This window comes from Plectropomus leopardus, chromosome 24, assembly GCF_026936395.1.
Source record: "Plectropomus leopardus strain MGB_pleo_1.0 chromosome 24, ASM2693639v1, whole genome shotgun sequence".
Lineage (NCBI taxonomy): Eukaryota > Metazoa > Chordata > Actinopteri > Perciformes > Serranidae > Plectropomus > Plectropomus leopardus.
In genome coordinates, this window is record NC_142199.1 from 16977842 (window position 1) to 16999399 (window position 21558).

The 21558-nt window shown below is 41.1% G+C and overlaps 2 protein-coding genes across 7 annotated transcripts in view; one reads left to right on the plus strand and one right to left on the minus strand.

Annotated features, from left to right (window-relative positions):
- Window positions 1-3463: 3463 nt before the first annotated feature.
- LOC148185525 (uncharacterized) lies at window positions 3464-8980 on the plus strand. Of its 2 annotated transcripts, none has more exons than XM_088074898.1 (6): window positions 3464-3501; window positions 4420-4587; window positions 4920-6010; window positions 6178-6315; window positions 6859-6970; window positions 8017-8980. In XM_088074898.1, exons 1-6 carry the CDS (start codon window positions 3465-3467, stop codon window positions 8088-8090), a joined length of 1620 nt encoding a protein of 539 aa, XP_087931024.1. In that variant the 5' UTR covers window position 3464; the 3' UTR covers window positions 8091-8980. The 2 variants fall into 2 exon arrangements, with proteins under 2 accessions (XP_087931024.1, XP_087931025.1); XM_088074899.1 differs by having other exon boundaries at window positions 4420-4503.
- nbeal1 (neurobeachin-like 1) overlaps window positions 8370-21558 on the minus strand; it is a 54921-nt gene continuing 41732 nt past the window's right edge. For 2 of the 5 annotated variants that reach the window (XM_042512932.2, XM_088074897.1), the window contains 21 exons: window positions 20521-20647; window positions 20287-20435; window positions 20081-20214; window positions 19852-19953; window positions 19390-19485; window positions 19176-19300; window positions 18906-19046; window positions 18644-18774; window positions 18063-18172; window positions 17595-17712; window positions 17259-17356; window positions 17039-17155; window positions 16822-16911; window positions 15873-15982; window positions 15541-15713; window positions 15131-15225; window positions 14661-14777; window positions 13900-14061; window positions 13489-13637; window positions 12690-12825; window positions 8370-11742 (listed from right to left, as the gene is read on the minus strand). In XM_042512932.2, coding sequence (XP_042368866.1) covers window positions 11638-11742; window positions 12690-12825; window positions 13489-13637; window positions 13900-14061; window positions 14661-14777; window positions 15131-15225; window positions 15541-15713; window positions 15873-15982; window positions 16822-16911; window positions 17039-17155; window positions 17259-17356; window positions 17595-17712; window positions 18063-18172; window positions 18644-18774; window positions 18906-19046; window positions 19176-19300; window positions 19390-19485; window positions 19852-19953; window positions 20081-20214; window positions 20287-20435; window positions 20521-20647 — 2585 coding nt within the window. In that variant the 3' untranslated portion in view covers window positions 8370-11637. Of the gene's footprint in view, window positions 12826-13488; window positions 13638-13899; window positions 14062-14660; window positions 14778-15130; window positions 15226-15540; window positions 15714-15872; window positions 15983-16821; window positions 16912-17038; window positions 17156-17258; window positions 17357-17594; window positions 17713-18062; window positions 18173-18643; window positions 18775-18905; window positions 19047-19175; window positions 19301-19389; window positions 19486-19851; window positions 19954-20080; window positions 20436-20520; window positions 20648-21558 lie in introns of all 5 variants that reach the window. The other 3 variants (XM_042512933.2, XM_042512930.2, XM_042512931.2) reach the window with 2 other exon arrangements.

Consider the following 21558-nt stretch of genomic DNA (forward strand, 5'->3'; position numbering starts at 1 on the left):
AATCCTGCCCTCTCTAATCACTATTGTTCTCATGACTGTTATTGTTGAGTGTGCGATCTTGATGACATTTGGCCGTTGTCTATTTTTCTGTTTTGGCACAAGTGTTAATTTATCGGGGTTAAGCTGGGCCGCAGCATGTGTTTTCAGCATTAGCCGGCACCTATAATCTGAGATATGAGCAAAAACACAAACACCTCCACCAGGATTTAGTAATGCATAGTAGATATAAACAGCCAGAAGCAAAAACAAAGGAACAAAGAGATTATTGTTGACACTTAACTGGCAAAGACACACAATAATTTGGCACCAATACTGAGGGAATATTGCTGAATGCTGAATATTGTTGTTTTGATACTCAGTGTTTTGCACTGCTCGTGGGATGTGGTTTGCTGATATGTTCCCACAGGGTTTACCTCAACACTAATCTGGGTGTTTTCTGTTTACCTGCAAGTCTGAACCCAGGGATCTTATATTTGTGCTAATGTCCAAGTGTGCAACAACCCTTTTTATTATGACTCTGATGTATCATTTGTCCTACCCACAGTTATTTTAATTTCTAAAAATAATAATAATAAAAAAATATAGAATTAAAAACATTAAAAATAACATATTTCACTTAATTTTACTTATTGTATAATAAGATGTCTGTTCTTTTTTATGCAAACAGATGTTGGTGCCACTAACGAGAAAACAGCTGCGAAAAAGGAGCCTTTTTGCCTCTGCAGGGATACTTTGGGATTCTTTCCATCGCTGGTTAATTTTCAACTCCATGAGGCCGCCACGTTACACACAACACCAGCGTGAACAGGCCTGAGGACTGACACTTGTACTCTTATTAGGTTGTCTTGGAAGTTTTCATCTCAGTGGGACTTATTAGCTCAATGGTGATGCTGTAGACTACATGTAGCTTATAGGTTTATGTACGTTATCATGTTCATTTCATTTTGCAAAAGGCAGAAAATCTTCTGTTTTATGGCACATGGTAGCAAAATTGGACAGAGATAAATAAAGTGCTGATACAGTGATCAGCAAAGAGGAAAATGTACCTAAAGTTGAAGAAACCATGTTCCCAAAGATTTTTTTCTTAACCTATGAAAGAATGGTTATGGAACAAGCACAAGAAAATATATTTTTACCATGTTTAGTGCTTGTTGTTGCCAGATCCTTACACAACAAAGCTGCTTTTGACTGTGTAAACACCATACATACAGATGAGCGTACCACAGGGGTCAGCTCAGAACCAAAGGTTTTCCACTTTAACCGCTATGAAGCACAAAACTCTCTTTCAGGCTTCAAAGCCTCCACACATGCAGCTTTAGCTTTTAACACCTCCACGATTGCTGCTCACTTAAAACAAGTGTGATTATGACCCAGTGCCTTGCTGTTTCTGTAAGCCACACACAGATGAAAGGTCTCAGTGGTAAATGCCTGCATACATGCTCTCAAACACAAACGGACTCAACTCAGAACCCACATGTTCAAAGACAAATCACTTTAGGATTGCAGCTTTAGTGGAATATGTACAAATACTATTGCAATTAACATTAGAGCTGCAGGTAATAATTATGCTTGTTTTCAATTAATTGTTTTGTCTATAAAATATCAACAAATTATGAGAAATTGTTCTTTGAAACACATGTAGTATAAGCTGATGCAGTATGCTTATTTTTCTTCAGTATGGTTGATGATTTTTTTCCTTTAAATATATGGTCTCCACTCTCCACAGATCAATTTTTTGGACCCGTTAAGGCCAGAGATTTAAAAAAAAAAAAAAAATCACAGTGGATTAGTATTATTTTGTTTTTGTTTTAATACATTTTTTTTTAAACTTCCTTTATTTTGAATACAGCAGATTCGGAGGGCTGCACAAATATTGTATGTCTGACCGAATTATAATAGATCCATGTGTCTGACATGTACAATAAGAGGATATTTGATTTTAGCAAATACAACACTGACCTCTGCTGGCAGAAGAGAAAAACTGCAAAAAAAAAATAAATAAAATAAAATAAAATAAAATAAAATAAAATAAAATAAAATAAAATAAAATAAAATAAAATATTAATTTAAAAAAAGCAGCAGTCCTCCAATGCGAAAGTCCGCTCTTAAAAAAGGCGGCTGTTAACAACTGGCTAAATCGGACTACAGATTTCACCAGAATACATCCATGGACTACAGTGTTTGTCGGGGACGTCAGACGTCATTATACCGGACACAGAAACATATTAAATTCACATGTGCCCGCCTTTACAGCTTTACAGCAACAGCCACGCTAGATTTATAAGTTTATAATATTTTTCAATTGTGTTTTAACGTGTTTTTACGGTGAAGTTGAACGATTTGGGGGTGATGACGTTTACATCGTGCGACCAAGATGTAGTTCGTTTATATCCTTAAAATAGCTTTTCACTTTTGAGTTCATTTACGCTTTAAAACACAGAAAAGCAGGGGTTAATCTATGAAGATTATCATGCTGGACAAAACATGTACGTATCATACACTTGTGTCCGTCACAGAGCTTAGTTTTTGGCGATAATCAAAAATCACATTCAAAAATGATGGTTGCTAACTTCCTGGTTAGCCTACAAAAATACGTCATCGCAAGGGGCTCGCACGTGCGTGCTTAAAGTTCACCAATGAGGGTGCGCCTGAGTTTTATCTGATTTACAATAAAGCATTCTCTATGAGCTGTGTGACAATCTATCCCTAAATAATCCATAAAGACAATTTAATTGAAATTGTGTGTATGTTACTACATATATACAGCAGGAGGACTCAGAGATAAAATATAATTCACCGCCTCGTTCATCAACAGTATCTTGAGATGTTAACATTGCTAAATTCAGGATAGAGTAGACAAACATTCCAGTAACAAATAATTTAATAATAACTTCAATTCCTACCTACGACCTCGTCTTTATGTCTACAATACTCACAAAGTCCAGCAATAACATCAACCCCCCCACCTAAAGAAACATTAGTGTCCTCCGCAGTTACTATCTGTTCACATCTGTTGTAATCCTCACTCCCCATCCAAGTTCACAAATATCGATTGATTGTAGTGCCATTCACCTTCAAAATATTTACAATCCCGGGAAAACAGGATATGTACAGTAAAAAAAGAATGTAAAGGAAAAGTCGCTGCTGTTATTTCAGCGTTGTGTTCAAACCTTTATCAGGTCAGATCTGAGGCCAAAGTGCATCAAATATCAGTTATCATGAAGCAATGGGAGTTGCAGAGTAATCAATTATGTCATTCCAAGTGTTATATATCAGAGGTTTATGACAGAGACTGATATATTAACGGGTGGCCTGTAGTTTCTGTGAGTTTATCTCTGCGGTGTCAGGTAAGCAACACATGAACGAACACAGTATCTTGGTTTACGGCCACTTAAAGAGTTCAGGGAAAGTGGAAAGAATTTTGCAGCAGTTTATTCTGATTTGTTTATTCTGTTGTTTACAGGATGCTGAAGTTCGTGCTGCTGTTCCTGACGCTGTCAGGTAAGATCTCACAAATATCTGTTTCTTCATACATTTTTCCTGAGGTGGTTATTTGATGGCAGACTGCTTGGAGGTTCTCATGAGCCACTTTCGCAAAAAAAAAAAAAAAAATCAATTCAGACATCGCAACAAAATGAGTTTGACAGTTTGTTCCTATGATCATGAAAAAAAATCAAAGTCTGAATTAAAAATACCCTATGTTGAGATAATTAAACATCTTGAGAGAAAAAAACATTATGTTTTCCTGATCATTTTTTAAATTATTTCTCATACAAAAAATAAAACATAACAAAAAATATAGTAAAAATGTCTGTCGAGCCTATGAAATAATTTTGCCTCCAGTGTCCTCCATTACCATATAATCATTGATTTATTTGGAGAGTATAAAAAATTCAATTGCTAATTTTAGGGAATTTTTGAGAACATATTATTCGAGTTAATTATTTGGCCACTTGTCATAATTAATTTAGGTTTTGTGGTTCGTTGCCTCAGCACTAAACCTGTTAAGCTGCAAACAGCAACGTAATCAGAGCAACTGGTCTGTGCGGAAATGAGACTTTGACCGCTATTGATTTATTACACTGTTAAAGAAAAGCCTACATATTATTCTGGCACAATCGTAAATCATTAATGTAAAGGGCCACACAGTCATTTATCTGTCAACTAACAAGGCTTTTTGTTGAAGCAGCAAGGAAATCTAAGGTTGTGTATTCACCACACTCACTAGTTTGTCTCTCTCTGTATGTGAGCATCGGTGCATGCACTGATGGCTGCAAGATTTGCATTCATTTTGCTGTTTTTTTTAAAAAATAAATGCAGGTCCTTGGTGTAATTGTAAATAAGTGAACCCTCTCAACCTGCAGAGAGAAGACCAAAAACTGCTAACTGTAAAATAAACATTACTCTCATTACTCACAGGGCTCCAAGCTCTCCCACTTGCAGTCCCTGGAAGTTTGCAGGAAGCATCTTCCACCTACCAGCTCCCTGATGGTTTCCGACAAGGTACTGAGCCCTCCAGGAGATTCCTTGTTGACCTCAACACCGGCCTGGTGAAGGAATACATCAGTGAGATGGAGAGGAGAGTGGGTCAGTGTATAATCACAGCTCCGCCATCATCATATTATACTTTGGATTCTTCTAAAACTTTGATTTATGACAAAATGCCGGAAAAACTAATGACATTCCCATCACCTTAAGCTGAACTTTGTTTAGTGCTAATTAGCAAATGTTAACATGCTCACATGCTGAACTAAGTCGGCGAACATAGTAAACCTGGTAAACATCAACATCCTAACGTCCACACTGTGAGCTTCTTAGCATCGTTAAAAACCCTGTTGTCGTCTTTTTTTAATGTATTCACAGTACTTATGTTTAAATAAGCCTATATTAGCCTATCTGATGACTTTTCTTTCTTCCAGTCCCTGTTGATGTTCCAGCACAGAAGATCGGGGATGGATGGATCCGGGTGGAGGAACCTGCTGATCCTTATCTCCCAGATGGTTTCAGACAGGGAACAGAGCCCCAAATGTCTATCCCAGATGGCTTCAGACAGGGAACAGAGCCCCAAATGTCTATCCCAGATGGCTTCAGACAGGGAACAGAGCCCCAAATGTCTATCCCAGATGGTTTCAGACAGGGAACAGAGCCCCAAATGTCTATCCCCGATGGTTTCAGACAGGGAACAGAGCCCCAGATGTCTATCCCAGATGGTTTCAGACAGGGAACAGAGCCCCAGATGTCTATCCCAGATGGTTTCAGACAGGGAACTGAGCCCATGAGGTCAATCCCAGATGGTTTCAGACAGGGAACCGAACCCCAAATGTCAATTCCAGATGGTTTCAGACAGGGAACCGAACCCCAAATGTCAATTCCAGATGGTTTCAGACAGGGAACCGAACCCCAAATGTCTATCCCAGATGGTTTCAGACAGGGAACCGAACCCCAGATGTCTATCCCTGATGGTTTCAGACAGGGAACCGAGCCCATAATGTCTATCCCAGATGGTTTCAGACAGGGAACCGAACCCCAGATGTCTATCCCTGATGGTTTCAGACAGGGAACCGAGCCCATAATGTCTATGCCAGATGATTTCAGACAGGAAACCGAACCCATGAGATTTGTCCCAGATGGTTTCAGACAGGAGACCGAACCCATTAGGTTTGTCCCAGATGCTTTCAGACAGGGAACTGAGCCCATGATGTCTGCCTTTGATGACTTTAGGCTAGGAGAAGAACCTAATATGGCTATGCCAGCTGGTTTCAGACAGGGAACTGAGCCCCAGATGTCTATCCCAGATGGTTTCAGACAGGGAACCGAGCCCATGAGGTCAATCCCAGATGGTTTCAGACAGGGAACAGAACCCATTCTTACAATCCCTGAGGGCTTTAGACAGGGAACAGAGCGCTCCACATCTGGGCTCCAAACAAAGACATTGGCATGTAAGGGGGAGGTCATCAATGGAAACTGCTATGATTTCAACCCCACGCCGCTGGCTTTCGAAGACGCGCAGGTTCGACACATTACATCTAACATTGCAATCATAGACAAGAATGATTCTGCATAAATGAATGCACGTCACAAATACTTTTTTCATTTCAAAGACCTGCTCACATTAAAAGTCTGTGTTCGTGGCTCTACAAATTAAATCTCACACTTTTCTGTGTCCTTTGTCTCCAGGCTTTATGCAGAGCTCGCGCCCCAAACGCTGAGCTTGCATCTGTAACAACTAGCAATCTGCATTCCCGCCTGGTCTCCCTGGTGACCAAGGGTGGCGAGAGCAACCCTGTGTTGACTTGGCTGGGAGGCACGGTCAAGGCAAGTTCCTCTCGGCAACAGTCAACCACCTACAGTTAGAACAATGTTCTGGAAAATTACCTCGCATCGCCATTATTATGAATGTTGTTAGAGTGCAGCAGTGTGGTTCTGTGCTGTGGCACAGTAAAGAGGCCAAGGAGAGTGCCATCAGATATGTTATCAACGGGACAGATAGTGTTATTCTTCTGTTGGTAAAACATTGAGCTTTGAACTTTTATTTTGAAATGCTACATCTGTTCCAATGCTAAGCAATGCCAGAAAGAACAAACTGCACAAGTAAAATCCTACTTATGCAGTGATTCAACAGTGCTGCAAATTTAATAATGAATAAAATCATTGACAGGGCATTTCTCTGATGATACTTTCGTACTTTTACTTCAAATGCAGTGTTTTTATGGGGTGTTATTGATACTTTTACTTTAGTAAATGATCTAAATACTTCCCCCATCTCTGTATATGGTAACATGTTAAGTGTCTGTTTTTTTAAGCTTATATGCACGCATATTTTTAATATACTTTATGTGTTGGTGTTCCACACCTCAGAACCAGCAGGCTTCATGGGTAGACGGGTCTGAGTGGAGTTACAGCGACTGGATGCCCGGTCACCCCAACATTCACACTGACAAACGTGTGTGTGTTGAGATGTTCCAGATAGGTAAGAACACACTCCAGACACATGTTAACACACAAAAATCAGCATTTCCCAGAAAACTTCTGTATCAGGCAGACATTAAAGTGCAACTTTAAAAAGTCACACTTTTAGGTTATGAACTATAAACCCCTTAACACTGCTTGTGTTCTTTCAAAAAAAATGGGGAAGATGGCAATGAGCAACATTAGAAAAAATGACCTAAAAATGGGCAAAAATTTTGCAAAAAGTAGAAAGGAATAATCCCTGAAAATAAAGATGGGGTAGATAAAAAACCCAACAAAATACAAGAATATGACTTGAAAAGAAAAATGCTTAAAAAAAATGTAATAATTTTTTTTTTATTATGATACTAGAAGTGTAGTTCTCTGGATTTTTCCCTAGCTTTTAAAAAAATAGCTTTCTAAATCTATTAATTTCTTGCAATTTGTATGACATTTCTTACTAAGACCCTCATTGCCTTTTTTGCCAGGTTTTTGAGAGAAATCAAACCAAATTGCTCAGGGTTCAAAGGTTTAAATTTATTTTGCAAGTCATCTGAATGGAAGACAAGAAAAGTGCTGTATATTTCAGTTTCAAAGGGTTAATTAACAAACACAGATAACTGTCTGGCCATGCTAAGGATAGTTTGATAAGATCAAATATTAATTTGAATGAAGGAATCTTTGCCCTGTGGCACTAAGGGCAACCCAGCTATCTGCTTAGACATATTTCCTTATTGTTCTGTCCCTTTGGCACAATTATGCAACACTTTAGATCACTTTAACAGCAGCAATACTGTAATGTCATATTTTCACAAGGTTCTTTTTATATTTATTGAATATCCCAACGCTTTTGTTGCTCTGCATCTTTGTCAAGAGTAAACACACACTTATTACTCTTGATGAAGGTCCAGAGGGAGGGGGACGGTATAATCAATAAATTGTAATGCTGAGCAAGAGCATTGTCTTCTTTTCAAGATAAAATGTTCCTGGAAACACTCTTAGGGATGAGTTTCACATTAAGTGAGCAAAGATACATTTTTTACATACCTGTCCCCTCCTTTTCTGCAGATGAGAGCTGGTGGACGGCTGCCGATTGTGAACTGAAGAGAGCTTCCATCTGCTCGTACCAGATCACTGCATGAAAAGCACAGAGAAACACAACATAAGAGGGACCCTCTCTTGATTTGTTTCCTCTTAAAAGTCTGGTTTCCATTAGTTTGGGATACCATTGACTGCATTAATTTGAATCTCCTCGAATAAAAGTCAGCATATTACATCTGTGCATCTGCTGTTTCATACCTGTGCACAAAACTGACATGAAAAAATGAAGACATTTTTACCTTTGCAATTGTGGCCACTCTTCACTCCTCTCTTCTTTAGGCAGAAAAGATCTCAAACAGACCACAATCCATACAAAAACATTTAAATTTAGACAAGACTTTAATGATCATTTTCCACTTGTGTATACAAAGCAGTTTATACAGATTAGGGAGCCAAGTTAAAACAATTTGTTACAATTTAGTACCTGGAAAGTGCAAAAGTACATTTCAAATACGCTGAAATAAAAATCATGCTGTACATTATATACTGTATTCATAAATAATCACAGATATACACACATCCATTTGGTGACAGTCACAGAGAATGTTGCTAAGACACTAAACTTTGATTTTGCTTTGAAATCCTATATTCTTGGTTCCCGTTGAAACTGTGGAGGTTTAACATCTGGAATGCTGCTTTTGTTTGATTTTTACGCTAAAGTCGGGACGATAAGCTTCAGTATTGACAGAAACCTAGCTCTATGTTAACACCACACTGGGATAAAGGCACTCCGTTTGTTGAAGTCGTGGAACAACTCAAACAGTGGTCTTTTGTCTGAATGACGAATGTGGATGAACAAAAAAAAACAATTTATGCACCCTTCACAGAAATCTCATGAAGAAGGACACAGATTGGTCTTTGCACACCTTCTCACTGTGACATTTAAATAAAAACTAAATACAAAATCATGTTGAACCAAAAAAAAAAAGAACCGCTAGAGCAACCCTGTGTCCAATGCCGAACCCATGAGCCGAAACAATCAAGGGCTGCCGTGGTTCACAGAATCAGAGACAACGTATCAACAGAATTTGGCTATAAAAAATACAACATGCATCACTTGCATGTTCTCAAACACACACACACACACACACACACACACACACACTCAGTCAGACACACACACAGGTATGGTGCAAAAATATAAATCACGCAGTCTCATCCACAGGAACTTCATACTGTGGCTTTTTTTTGTGTGATTCGGATATAACAGAGTAAAGAAATCACATTCACACATTTGAACACGTCTTTTCAAGCGACCAAAACAAAACAAGGCGTGCCAACCTTCTTGATGCCCCGTTAAAGAAAAACTCCTCTGAAATCAGTCACTTCGTAATGAGCAGGAAGGAAAATGAGATGTAAAAAAAAATAACTAAGGATGATAGTTTGAGGCAATGTAAAGGAGAAGGGAGGGAGTTTAGGTACGTTTACTGTACACAGTTAAGCTATAGGAAGACTGGAGATAGAGGGCCGGCAGAGCAACCGAAACAAAACAGAAAAAACAGGAAGAAAGCATCGACAGCCACCCGACGAGGGAGCTGTATTGCTGTTAACACTGACATCTCAAAAAGCCCTTGAGGATTCTTCTTTCCTTCTTTTGCAGGTGTCTGAACAGTCAGAACAGTTAAAATATGCCATCCCGGTGTCTGTATTCACGAAATAAAGTGTGATTTTTAAAAACTGCTACTTTTACTCATAAATAAACATGGATTCAAGTAACTTAAAAACATTCGATGAAGTGTAATGTGACTTTAAAGTCTCTGTGATAAATTCACACGGAAGCGTCTTGTGTTTGAGAATGTAGTGTTTTGCCTGTAGTTAGAATATTTTCTTTTACAAAACTATATCTTAAATGATATGCCAACATTAGAGGGATAGTTGCGATATTTTGAAGAGGGGCTGTATGACATACTTATGCATAGTCAGTGTGTTTCATACAATAGATGTCACGTCCTTATTTTGGAGAAGCAGGCTGGAGTCTGACACGGGAGATACGCTATGAACTGCTTTGGATGGGGGACAATAGCAAAGTGTCTTTTCAGGGTTCCCACACACTTTCATGGACAAAACTTTAAACTTTTTCATGACTTTTTAGTGACAAATCATAAAGTTTTCGTTCCATAAAAGCATAAATGTTTGTGCGTCACTTGCAACTTGTGACTTGACATAGGACGTCCCTTGATGCAGCTATTGTGCATCGCAATGTCGATGCCGTCAGACAGCGATTTAACATCACTGAACACAGGAGCTGTTGGTCTACTGCTGCCTTAATCTGTTATTTTGTTTGTGTTGTTGTGAGATTTTAGCGTTTAAAAGGCGTTGTTAGGACTCGTGAAAGTTACACAAGACAAAACAACAGTTCGAGACATTGGTAGACCAGCAGCTCATGTGTTCAGCAAGCTTAAATTACTGTTTTTCTGTCTGGCGGCTTTGATGAAAACATAAATGGGGAAAAGCAGTACATGCTTAGCTCCTTAGCCTCTGTGTCCGCACTTCTGCCTGCTTCTCCAAACTGGCCCCCAGTTTGAAGAAGCAGGCAGAAGTGCTCACTGACATCTTCTGTGCTGACTATAAGTGCCTCATACAACCCCACTTAAAAAAAAACAAATTATCCCTTAAAAGACAGACACTACAGATGTTTCTAGAACAAAACAAGTTAGCTATATCAAAGCATAAAAGAAAAAAAAAAAAACGACTTCTCCATCACTGTATCTGCTACCTAATCTCATCATGGACCAAAAATGCCATGCATATGAACAGATGCAAAGTTGCTGGGCACATGCATAAATCTGTCAAAAAAAAAAACCCCAAACATCCCAAAGAAAAACAATGATAACAAAGAAATCAACAACAGAAAAACAAAGAAAAATGACACACACTCAAACACACACGCATTTATATATAAAAACGCATAGGAAAAGGCAGAGAGTTTGGTCTTGTGAGTGATGGAGCCGTCCTACTGCATAAGGCTGCTGTGTGGCAGCTTTGAGGCAACCATGAAAAGTCTCCTACAGAGCACGGGCCCGCCTGTCTGCACCGAAGGCAAACTAAGGGGGGACAAAAAAAAGGCCACTTGAAACTATATTTTGACATAGAGCATGGCAATACCCTGCTCACGCACACACACACACACACACACACAGAGAGAGGAGCAGACAGCTGACCGATCCTGTCAAATTGAAGCTGAGCAGGTCAGAGAAGGCGCCTGCTAATGAAACATTAGGCTGAATGTGCATGTCAAAATGAGGATGACGAGCAGAGGGGTGAAGAGCCGTGCTATTTGGGAGTGGTTGGTAGTGGTGTGGTGGTGCTGGGACTGGTGCTGCTTCTGGATTTGAACCACAGCGCCAGCGCCGTACGCTCAATCCGAAGCAGGAATACACACACAAAAAAAAAACACATAACACATGCAGACATTGTGATGCTCAGTGCTCTAACACCCCGAAACACCACCCATGAAACTGCGGAAAAGAGGCGGAGGAAGTGCTCCTCAGACAGAATGAAGCAGACTGTTTGGTGATTGACAGGTATGGAGGATGACAGGAATGTGCGTGGAGGGGAAGGTTGAGGGCTCGGGGTACTGGGGTGGGTTCAGCTGTGGTCGTGCTGGGTGTTGTACACCGTCTCCCCCGAGGAGATCTGGGTCAGTCCTTTTCTGGAGCCCCACAGCTTCCGCGTGATCTGGCCCGAACGCATCTGAGAAGAGTGGAGGAAGAGGAGGAGGAAGTGGGATGGAAGAGGGGGGGGGGGGGAGGGGGGAAAGAAAAAGCGTGAAGTCAAAGGAAACGGGGGAAAAAAAGGAGGAAGGATATGATTCATGAGTGATTGATTAGTTCATTGGAGATCGACCGACTGTGAAAAGGAATAAATCAAAGCTTGATTCACTTTGGTGAGAAAAGATGAAAAGCAGAAAGGTGCGATGATTCACATCAAACTACTCCGACTGTATCGACCTCCGGCATCTACGCTACCGCACTATTTACATTATCAAAACATTTAAAGTCTATCTTGGCGTGAGATTACTAGTTTGCATTATTAGATTGTGGCTACACTGTTAATATGGCTTGAGTTTGCAGAAGCGTTTTAGTCTGTTTCACAGCATATTTGTTATAGAGTACACTCAAACACCTAACATAATGACACTTCAGGTAAACAGCAGGGCATGGGGGTTATCCCACGTCAACGGCCAAATCAAGTCAAATGTTGCACAGATGCAAAATAGTTTGAAAACTCAGAATGAGGTAAGCACAAACAGTAGTTTTCATGTCACAGTTGTGGTTCTAGTGGCCGCTGCGTCTGCTCAGCTGTGTGCTGAAGGAATGTGTTCAACCTGCCGATGTGAATGTGTGTTTGGGAGGAGTGACTGTGGGCGACAACCATCCCTGAGAAGGAGAGGTGACTGTGGGTTCAAAGGTGATATGTGCAGGAGGTTTTTATCTGTGTGTGTGTGGATCTGCAGCAATGGGGAAGGACTAGAGCCGCTGGGGTTTATGGGAGCTGGAGGTGGGGCTGAACACCAGCTGGTCGCGCTGATGCAGCAGGCGGGTGGGCGAGCGAGCTCGAAGCGGGGCCAGCAGGGGGGAGGCCATGAGCGGCGATCCCTCCAGGCTCTGAGCGATGTAGTTCCTCAGCGAGTTTTTTACCTCCGCCGGCTTGCCCACGCCCACGATGATCAGCTTGCCGTCCTCCAGGCCCACCAGGACGTGGCTCTGCTCCTTGGTGACCGAGACGCAACGCACCGGCACCCTCATGGCCATGGGCTCCGCACACAGAGACAGACTGCATGAAGAAAATAATTATTTCTTCAAAATCTGCATGCGCAAAGCCTGCTCTTCAACTTTTGCCGTTTAACAGGGTTCCCACACATTTTCATGGACACAATTTTTTTTTTTTTTACTTCAAACATAATTTCAGCATTCCACTTAATGTCTGTCAGTCAGGAATTTAAAAATACACAATGATAATTTGTGTTTTCACAGTTGCTGGCTGGGATAAATGGTGTAATTTGGTGATTTGTAAAGAAAACGTGCCTTTCAAAAATTTAACAAAAACAAAAAAAACCCCTGAGTTTTTAGGTTTTCTATGAAGAAACACTAAAAAATTTGAAAGAAAAAAAAAGAAAACATGCCCTCCAAACCCATTTTCTTCAAAAAAATAAAAAAGCCATTTTTACTTTTAAAAAAATACAAAGCTTGTTTTTACAAAAGGCAGAAGAAAACTTCCCCCTCAAATCTGCAGGCCTCTGACTATATATCACTATTGTGTTACATCGGTCTAATTTAATTTATTACACACGACATGTTTCTATAATTTTTCCAAAACTTTCAATGATTCTACTCGATCCATGGCTTTTCCAGGTTTTTCATGACCGTGGGAACCCTGGTTTGACTCAAATATGGCAGTCCAATCTAATAATAAGTTGGAAGATGTGCGGGAGTTTACCTGTAGAGGTCACGGATGGACAGGTATCCCTGCTCGCTGCCGATGACTACGTACTCCCCTGAAACACACATATCAGTCACCTGCTCCTTCAGAGGCTCGCTGCAGAGGTGCTTCCCATTCACAGAGTAAAGGTGGAGGGCGTTTTTATCCTGACGAGAGAAAATAAAACACCTCTGAAGCGCTTTCTCACAAACCCATGTTTGAAGGGCTGCAGCTGAAACATTTGAACTTGATACTTTCATACAAACTGTGCAATAGCAAACAAACACGTGTTGTGTTTCTGGAGTTTTGCCCTTTACACAACTATGATCCACTTATTTCAGCCAACTCTCCAAAACAGTGAGATTCAGCCCTTCTTTTCACAGATTCCCTTCTTTTCAAGCAGTAGCCTTGTGTGAAAAAACTTTGCACCTTGAGCGTCGCTTTGCCCTCGAGGCAGGTGTGGACCAGCAGGTGACCCTCCCAGGACACGGCCAGGTGGAGGATAGAGAGCGGCAGGGAGCTGTCGCACGGCGGTCGCAGGCAACGCATGTACTGACCACGACGCACTGTGTGGATGATCACTGTCCCATCCTGGGGCACAAAAGGTTGAAGCACACATTAAATAACACACACACACACACACACACACACACACACACACACATACACACACAGAGCATTTTATTCATCAACTTTTTCAGGATGGTAATTAAATAATTAAGTTATAAAAAAATAGAACTCCGCTTTTGTTCTCTACTTTTTATGTTGAAAAATTGTCGATCAAACTATTTCAAATAAATAACTTCCCAGTTTAGTGACTACGTTTTTAATCAAACACTCAAACTTTAATGCAAAGCAAACTTTTAATTGAAAGAAAGTTTCAGTCATCTGTAAACTTTGGCTTAAAAAGCTCAACGTTCATTTAAATTTTCAGCAAAATCCCATTAAGTGCAGCTGGTGTTGTATTGTTGGCAGCACTTAAATTGCAATATTACTGTCATTTCGAATTAAAAGTAATCAAAGCCACTGAACAAAAACAGTAAAACAGCTCATTAACTCAGCATGTGATTTAACAGTTTTTCAAGAATACACATCGCTCAATCTCCAGCATGGCACCATCATTTTTTCGAGACAAATTTACATAAACTTGAGCTGAAATGAAAGACAGTCAGTGTGGTGTGTGCTCCTACCCGTGACCCCGACACAGCCATGTCTAGCTCTGTGCTGATACTGACACTGACCACCTCATCTGTGTGCCCGTACAACACCTGAACTGGTTTGGGATAGAGACCCACAGGAGCTCCACCCTGCACAACAGAGCACACAAAAAAACAGTACAGGCTGAAGTGTCCATCAAAATCAAGGTCAGATTTTCTGCAAATTTCAAGAAAATGCACAAATGAATAAAGCTTTCACTAAGAGAATATCAGTGTGGGGAATAGAATTATTTAGCACTCACAGATTACTGAGCAAGAAAAACTTCTGGAATCTGCATGTTTTGCAAGTTAAATCTGTTATGGGGATTTCCCTGCAGGCCACTTTTGCAAAATGACAGGAGGCCAGAGGCCAGATTTAGCCTGCAGGCTCTAAGTTGAGTATCTCTGATCTGTTATTTTAAAACTATCAGCAGATCTGCCACGGTGTATAAGGGAGTGCTAACCTGCTGCAGAACCTGCCACACCATGCAGGTAGTGTCTCTGGAGCCGGAGATCAGGTGAATGCCGCAGTGGTCTGTTGACAAACAGGTCACAATATCTGGAGGAGAGGTATAGAAAACCAAGGATGATGACAAAAAGAGATGACTTTTTAAACACCAGGTTGCTGCTCAGTAAAACCGCATCTTTGTACTGTTAGTATTGTTTCCAGTCAGCAAACTGGCAGCCAGCCAGTGGTTGTTTGCAGGCTTCTTATACCAGTATGAGGACGGGCTACTTGTTTCGAATGGAGACATCAAGTTCCATCAAGTTCCAGCGTCATCATCATGGTACTTGGCCTGTTCATTTTGGATGCGACACAAGTCAAGAAGCAGACTTTCCTTCAATGAGTTACATGCTGAGAGTGTGTTTTTACCCATGTGTCTGATGTGCTGTCCAACAGTCTTGCCCTTAACCAGGGAGGTGACCCGGAGGCTGTTGTCCCAGTGGCCACCGCTGAAGAGCAACTTGCCATCGTGGGAGACCACAAACAGCCCTGATGTTACCTCCACGCCGGGGGCAAAGGGTCCAGAGAGGAAACGCTGGGTCCTGGGTGAGGAGATGAAGCGAGGGATCCGCAATGCAGAGAGGCAGGAGTGTTGGAGAGCTTAGAAAGATTGTTCAGGGCACAAAGTGGTGGTGCTACACTGTTTTAACAGAGCCGCTGTAACTGCGCTGTACATGCGTGTGTGCTGTGTGTGTTCTCACTTGGTGTTTGACACTGTGGGGTCCTTGATAAAGGTGAAGTAGTTGGAGATGTTCTTGTTGTAAGGCAGCCACCCATGGGTCCCGACCAGGCAGTTCTGACTAACTGTCACCTGGAGGCAATGCAAACACCAAGAAGACATCAATAATTACGTGTTCATTAACAAAGTATTCTGTTTTTTCCTTTTATTTTAAAAAACAATAATATTTCTAATATTACACTAATTTTACCATTCACCAAAAAATGAAGAAGTTGAACAGCTGGAGCTGCTTGTGAAGTTTTGCTCTTTTGTATCAAAATACTTCTTTATTTTCCACTGGTGGTGGACTTGTTCGACCGTGCGAACTCCCTCTTCCATTCGATAATTAAATTTTTGTGAAGGTTGGTGTTGCCATATTTAAAAATATTCTTACAACTATTAATATCCAGGTTTCTCATAATGTTTAAAAGTAGGAGTGTTTCTTCTTCCCACCATAAATGTGGGCTTTTCTTTTGGGCATGCATCTTTACCCCACAATCTTGTAAATGTTTGCTGTTTGGTTTGTTTTTTTTATCCACGATAAGCTGAATGACTGACTGTAAACAGACAAGAGGCCGTGTGGCGCAAACTGCAGTAAAAACCACAAGTGAGATGGATAATCCGAATATGCTGCGCATGTCAAAAGAATGCTATTAACACCCAAATAACACCGGCATATCCCACTTCTTAATCGGAAAATGCTACATTTGGGAAAAGGCCTAATTCAGGCGAGTGTCATGTTCAGATTATTAGTGGAATATTAGTGGGCATGTAAAAATAGTCACTGTCTGTTGCCTGCACTTCATTGATTCCTTTTCTTTTGTTTACAACCTCTAAAATTTAAAAGGAGCAGAAAAAAGTATATATCATTATATATATCGTTATGTGTAATGATAGCGATAATAATTATTAGTATTAGCATAAACAGTCACCATAGTGTCAGGGCTCCCCTGGGTGATGAAGGAATGGGACTGATTTTTTGGCACCACGGCCTTTACCAGCGGCACGCTGTCACTGATGCCCTACAACGTAAAAGGGGAGAAAATTGAAATCCAAGTTATTATCGGGGATATCTTCATAAAAATCCATGGTAATAATAAAAAATAATTTAAAAAAAAAACAACACACTGAGCAGTAGAGACATCAAACCTCAACAAAGAAGGACTTGAGGTCGCTGAGGTGTTCAAACATGCTGAGAGGACACGAGTCCAGCTGAGCCTTCCTCTTCTCCACTTCCTCCTGAGACAGACGCACCGGATGGGGCTCCTACGCAGTCACCCACACATATATAAAGATTAAATCTGATTCATCGACACAGAAATGGAATCTGATTACCTCGAGGCGTGATAAGTCTTGATCGTGTCTGCACCTTGAGTAACTGGCAGGGTGTCTGTCCAAAGTTGCTGATCATGCCTTCCAGGGCCTTGCGCTCCTTTTCATCAGTGATGGCATCCAGGTCCACCGCACCTACAACACCGGACCAATCAAAACACTGCACTGACAAATCACCGAGGCAGACGTCGGGCTGTCATTGTGGCAAAATCTTTCATTTCTCTGCAAGCAGTCTTGAATTAGTGGAAACAATCATGTCTCATCTTTTAAATTAAGTTAACACATTTTTACTGTAATTAAAATATATTTTACAAAACTAAGAATAAAACCATGATAAGACATGACAATACGATTGCTGTTCTGGAGTCTTTACCCTCATATGTGCAGTAGTAGAAGACATTGAGGGCCTCCACGGCTGCAGGGCCCTTCTGCTTGTAACCAAAGATCAGATCGATCCACTCATGAAGGTGGGCGGATACGTACTCCGACTCCTTTACGTTACAGAACACATGTACACTGTGGTCATGAATAATACACAGACACGTTGCCACTGCAAGCACAAAGTACACCTGCATGTTCACACACACGACATCAAAGTGCTTCAATTCCACTAAAGGAATACTCCACCAAAAACATGTTCATTCAGATAGTGTTTGGCTGTGAATAACAAATATATATATATGTGCTATATCAAAGGAAAAATATCAGCTCTGGTGTCATAGAGTCAAAAGCCAGATACTCGACACTTTGCAGTGAATTTACGGTTTCAATCATGGTGACCGTTCATACAATATTCTACGATTTTTAGAAGAGGCAAAGTTGAAGAGAAGCTACATCTCACCAGGGCTTTACGGTGCTTGTAGATGAAGTCCTCAGGGGACTTGGCCCATTTGGGCAGAACAACATCATTAACTCTTTCCTTAGAGATCTGCAGGCGACCCAGATCAAAACCTGAATGACGGCGAGAGCAGAGGATGAGAGAACAGAAAGAGAAGTAAATAAAGAAACTGGTCAGAGAGTTTATACAAAACATTTTTACGACTATGCTCAAAGAGACACCAGACTGAGTCACAAAGCATCTTCCCTCCGAGAAGTGTTCAATCCAGGGAATAAGAGGAAGCAAACTTAGGCATTGTGTGCTGGAATTTATCCACTTTCTATCCAATCAAGACATCAATAAATAATCCAATCTGTGTCCTATAACAGTGGCCATCTGCCAAGTCTGAATCTGACCAAATCAACATTTTCTGATTCAATTTCTTTCCTACACATTACAACTACACATCACACACACATACTCTTTAGCTAAGAGTTCATTTTTCTGCTTTCATGAAATATATCCTGCCATCATAACTTTGATGGCTGTAGATGATAGTTTTGTTAAAAGCATTTTAAAAAAAAAAAAAAATTCTCAAAACTCACCATTTTGGTTCTCAAGGAATTCTGGGAAATAGAAGAACTCTGGGATGAGCTCTTTGACGTCGTTGGGGTTGTCCATGAGGGTCTGCCACGTCGCGGGGATGGAGTGGAACTGGCGGTCAGCACAGTCGAACCTGAGCCGAGGGAGGACGGTACAGGTGAGCATCAATAAGAACATCTAGAAACGTCGGTTAGGTGCTAAAACGGATGCTACACTTACACACATCGCTGGAGATAAACGGAGTGTCTGTTTGGCTCTACTTACCGTCCACTCTGCAGCTGGATGTGCAGGGAGGTGAAGGGCTCCACTCTGATCAAGTAGTGCATCACACCGGCAGCATTTGAGTAGTGGGTGCCATAATGGAACTTGTCGATGGTGCCTGTCGGGTCCTCGAAACTTTCGTACCTGACGGGCACATTTAAGAAGTTAATTTGAGTCGGACGGCTTGTGCTCTTCAGCAGTGTGCTTTCTTCTATCAGCTTTCATGATCCTTTAATGATGAGAAAAGATGAAGTGTGAGTGGCTGAAACCTACTTCTCTCTAACAGCCTTGGCATTGCGTTCGTTTAGTACTGCTACTGGCTTTGACAGGTCCCTGAACACCCGAGGATCAGACAGGTCCAGCTCTTCTGAGGTGTAGTCGGCTAGGATCCAGGGAAACTGACACACACACACACACTCAACAATTTAACTGAAATGTTAACAGTCATTCAGTCACTACACAGTAAAGTCTTCAGTGAGGAACGTACCACGGGGTACTGAGCCAGGTTGTTGTACGTTCTGCCTGCAATCGTGTTGAGTTGCATCAAATAGTCAAAGTTGGAAATCTCCCGGTTCACCCATTTCTGTGGAAAGAAATGTCAGTTTAACACAGAATCTTTACAAATCTTATTGTCACACACTGACACAAACTAAAGCTACATTATGTCCTAAGCTACAAATGAATTCTCCATTATATGACATTAATGTCATTTAATTTATGGCGCACAACAAATTTCCATGATTTTTCCAAAACTTTAAATAATTGTTACTGATTCTTTAACTTTTCCAGGCATGGAAAATATGTTTATGAAATTCCATGACTTTTCCAGGTTTTCCATAACTGTGGGAATCCTGTAATAACTTCAGGATATGTGTGTATTGTTTTAATGTAGTGTTGTTTTAATATCTACAAGTGTTACTATTAGAGCTCTGCATCATAGTTTCCTCACCTGTGTCAGTCCCGAGGCTTTGAGGAGCTCCTGCGGCGAGCGGGTTCCGTAAAGGCTCAGAGAACGCAGCAGCAACATGCGGCTGTAGACCTTATTCCTCACCTGTTAAAAAGAAAACATTATTACAATTTTTTTTTTTTTTTTTTTGGAAAAAGGGCATCAAACATTCTTATGTGGTCATTCAAAAATGTATTCACTGTCTAGTTAAATACAGGTTGAGACTCATCACCTCTTTCTTGAAGTTGAGGAAGTAATTGGTCTGGTCGATGAGGAAGATCTCCAGAGCTGAACGCCGCAAGTTATAACGCCGCAGGTGGACCTCTCGGATCTGAGACAGCGGCCATTTGAAGTCGTGGCCCACTCCTTCGAGTAAAAATAAGAGTGAGCAAAATTTTGTGATGTTTTGCCAATCCACCTGTCTCAGTGTCTCCTCACCTTCTTCTTTCTCCTGGCTGCTGTCGTAGAAGTTAATGTGTTGCGTGGTGAGTTCCAGGCGGCCAGGCACCACGTCCACCACCGTCACCAGCTCACAGTCCTCCCACAGCACCAGCTTCTCCTTCTGGCCGGCCTCCTCTGCTTCAACTCTGCAGGACAGAGAAATTAGGTTATTATTTCTGACTTAGTGTCTGTTACATGAACATGTTTGTTTTGTTGTATTTGTTGACTGACTGGTTGTTGGCAGCAGCGGGGTCTTCCTCCGGCAGCTCCAGGATGTCGTCTTCAAGGTCGCTGACTTTGACCTGCTTCACAGCCTCTAGCAGCAGAGACTCGGGGTTTATACGCTGCTGATGGACACCTGAGAGAAGCAAAAGAGACAGGAGAGGATTTAACACCGAGGGGAGGCATGCAGTGATGGTACAGTGGTTAACATCACATGACAGTGCAAGAAATTAACTTCATAGCACCCTTGTCAAGGGCTGACAAACTACAAAAAATTACCTGACAGGAACATAACGCCTTGCATTTTTGAAGATTTACAGTTTTGCTCATTCACAAAATTAAAGTAACTAGAACTTCTGCCTCGAGGTTGTATGCCAAGTTGCAGTTTACATCCATGTCTGTCTAAACTCATATAGTCATGATAGTGAACAATGTTACAAATATGGATGTTGCTGGAGAAGAAGCTATGAATTCACAGTGTCACAGTAAGCAGGTTTCCTTTAACCCTCAAATATCACAAACTGAAATAGTTCATATAAAATACGCCTCATGGAAACATGTCAATTTCAAAACTCCAATGGAAACACTTTTTTAGCCTTCATAGGTCACACGATGCTATGGCTATGTGCTTGTCGGTAGGCACTGGCTCCCTCTACTGCGTTACTTAAAAGTTGAGCAGATCATCTGGAAGTTTTGGATTGTGGACTATGACCTCCCAGAAATCCCTCATATATGGCTGCTCCGACGTATAACGGGCTTGCCTTTCCATTATCGGTCACATAACACGCCTACGTCAGCTTCGACTGGAGATAATGGCGGCTAGTCGGCAGCTGAAATTAAAATAAACCTGCTAATGTTTTGAACATTTCGCCATGCTTCTTGGAATGGTATCGAGAAGAGAAGTCACATAACATCCTTTGAAAAAAAAACGCAGTCACCTTGCAATTGTGTTTTATCGACTTTTTGAAAATATCCCTGAATTGTTTTACAAATCTGTGATGGAAACCCGCCCAGTGAAATTGATTGATTGATAAAAAGATTAAAAAA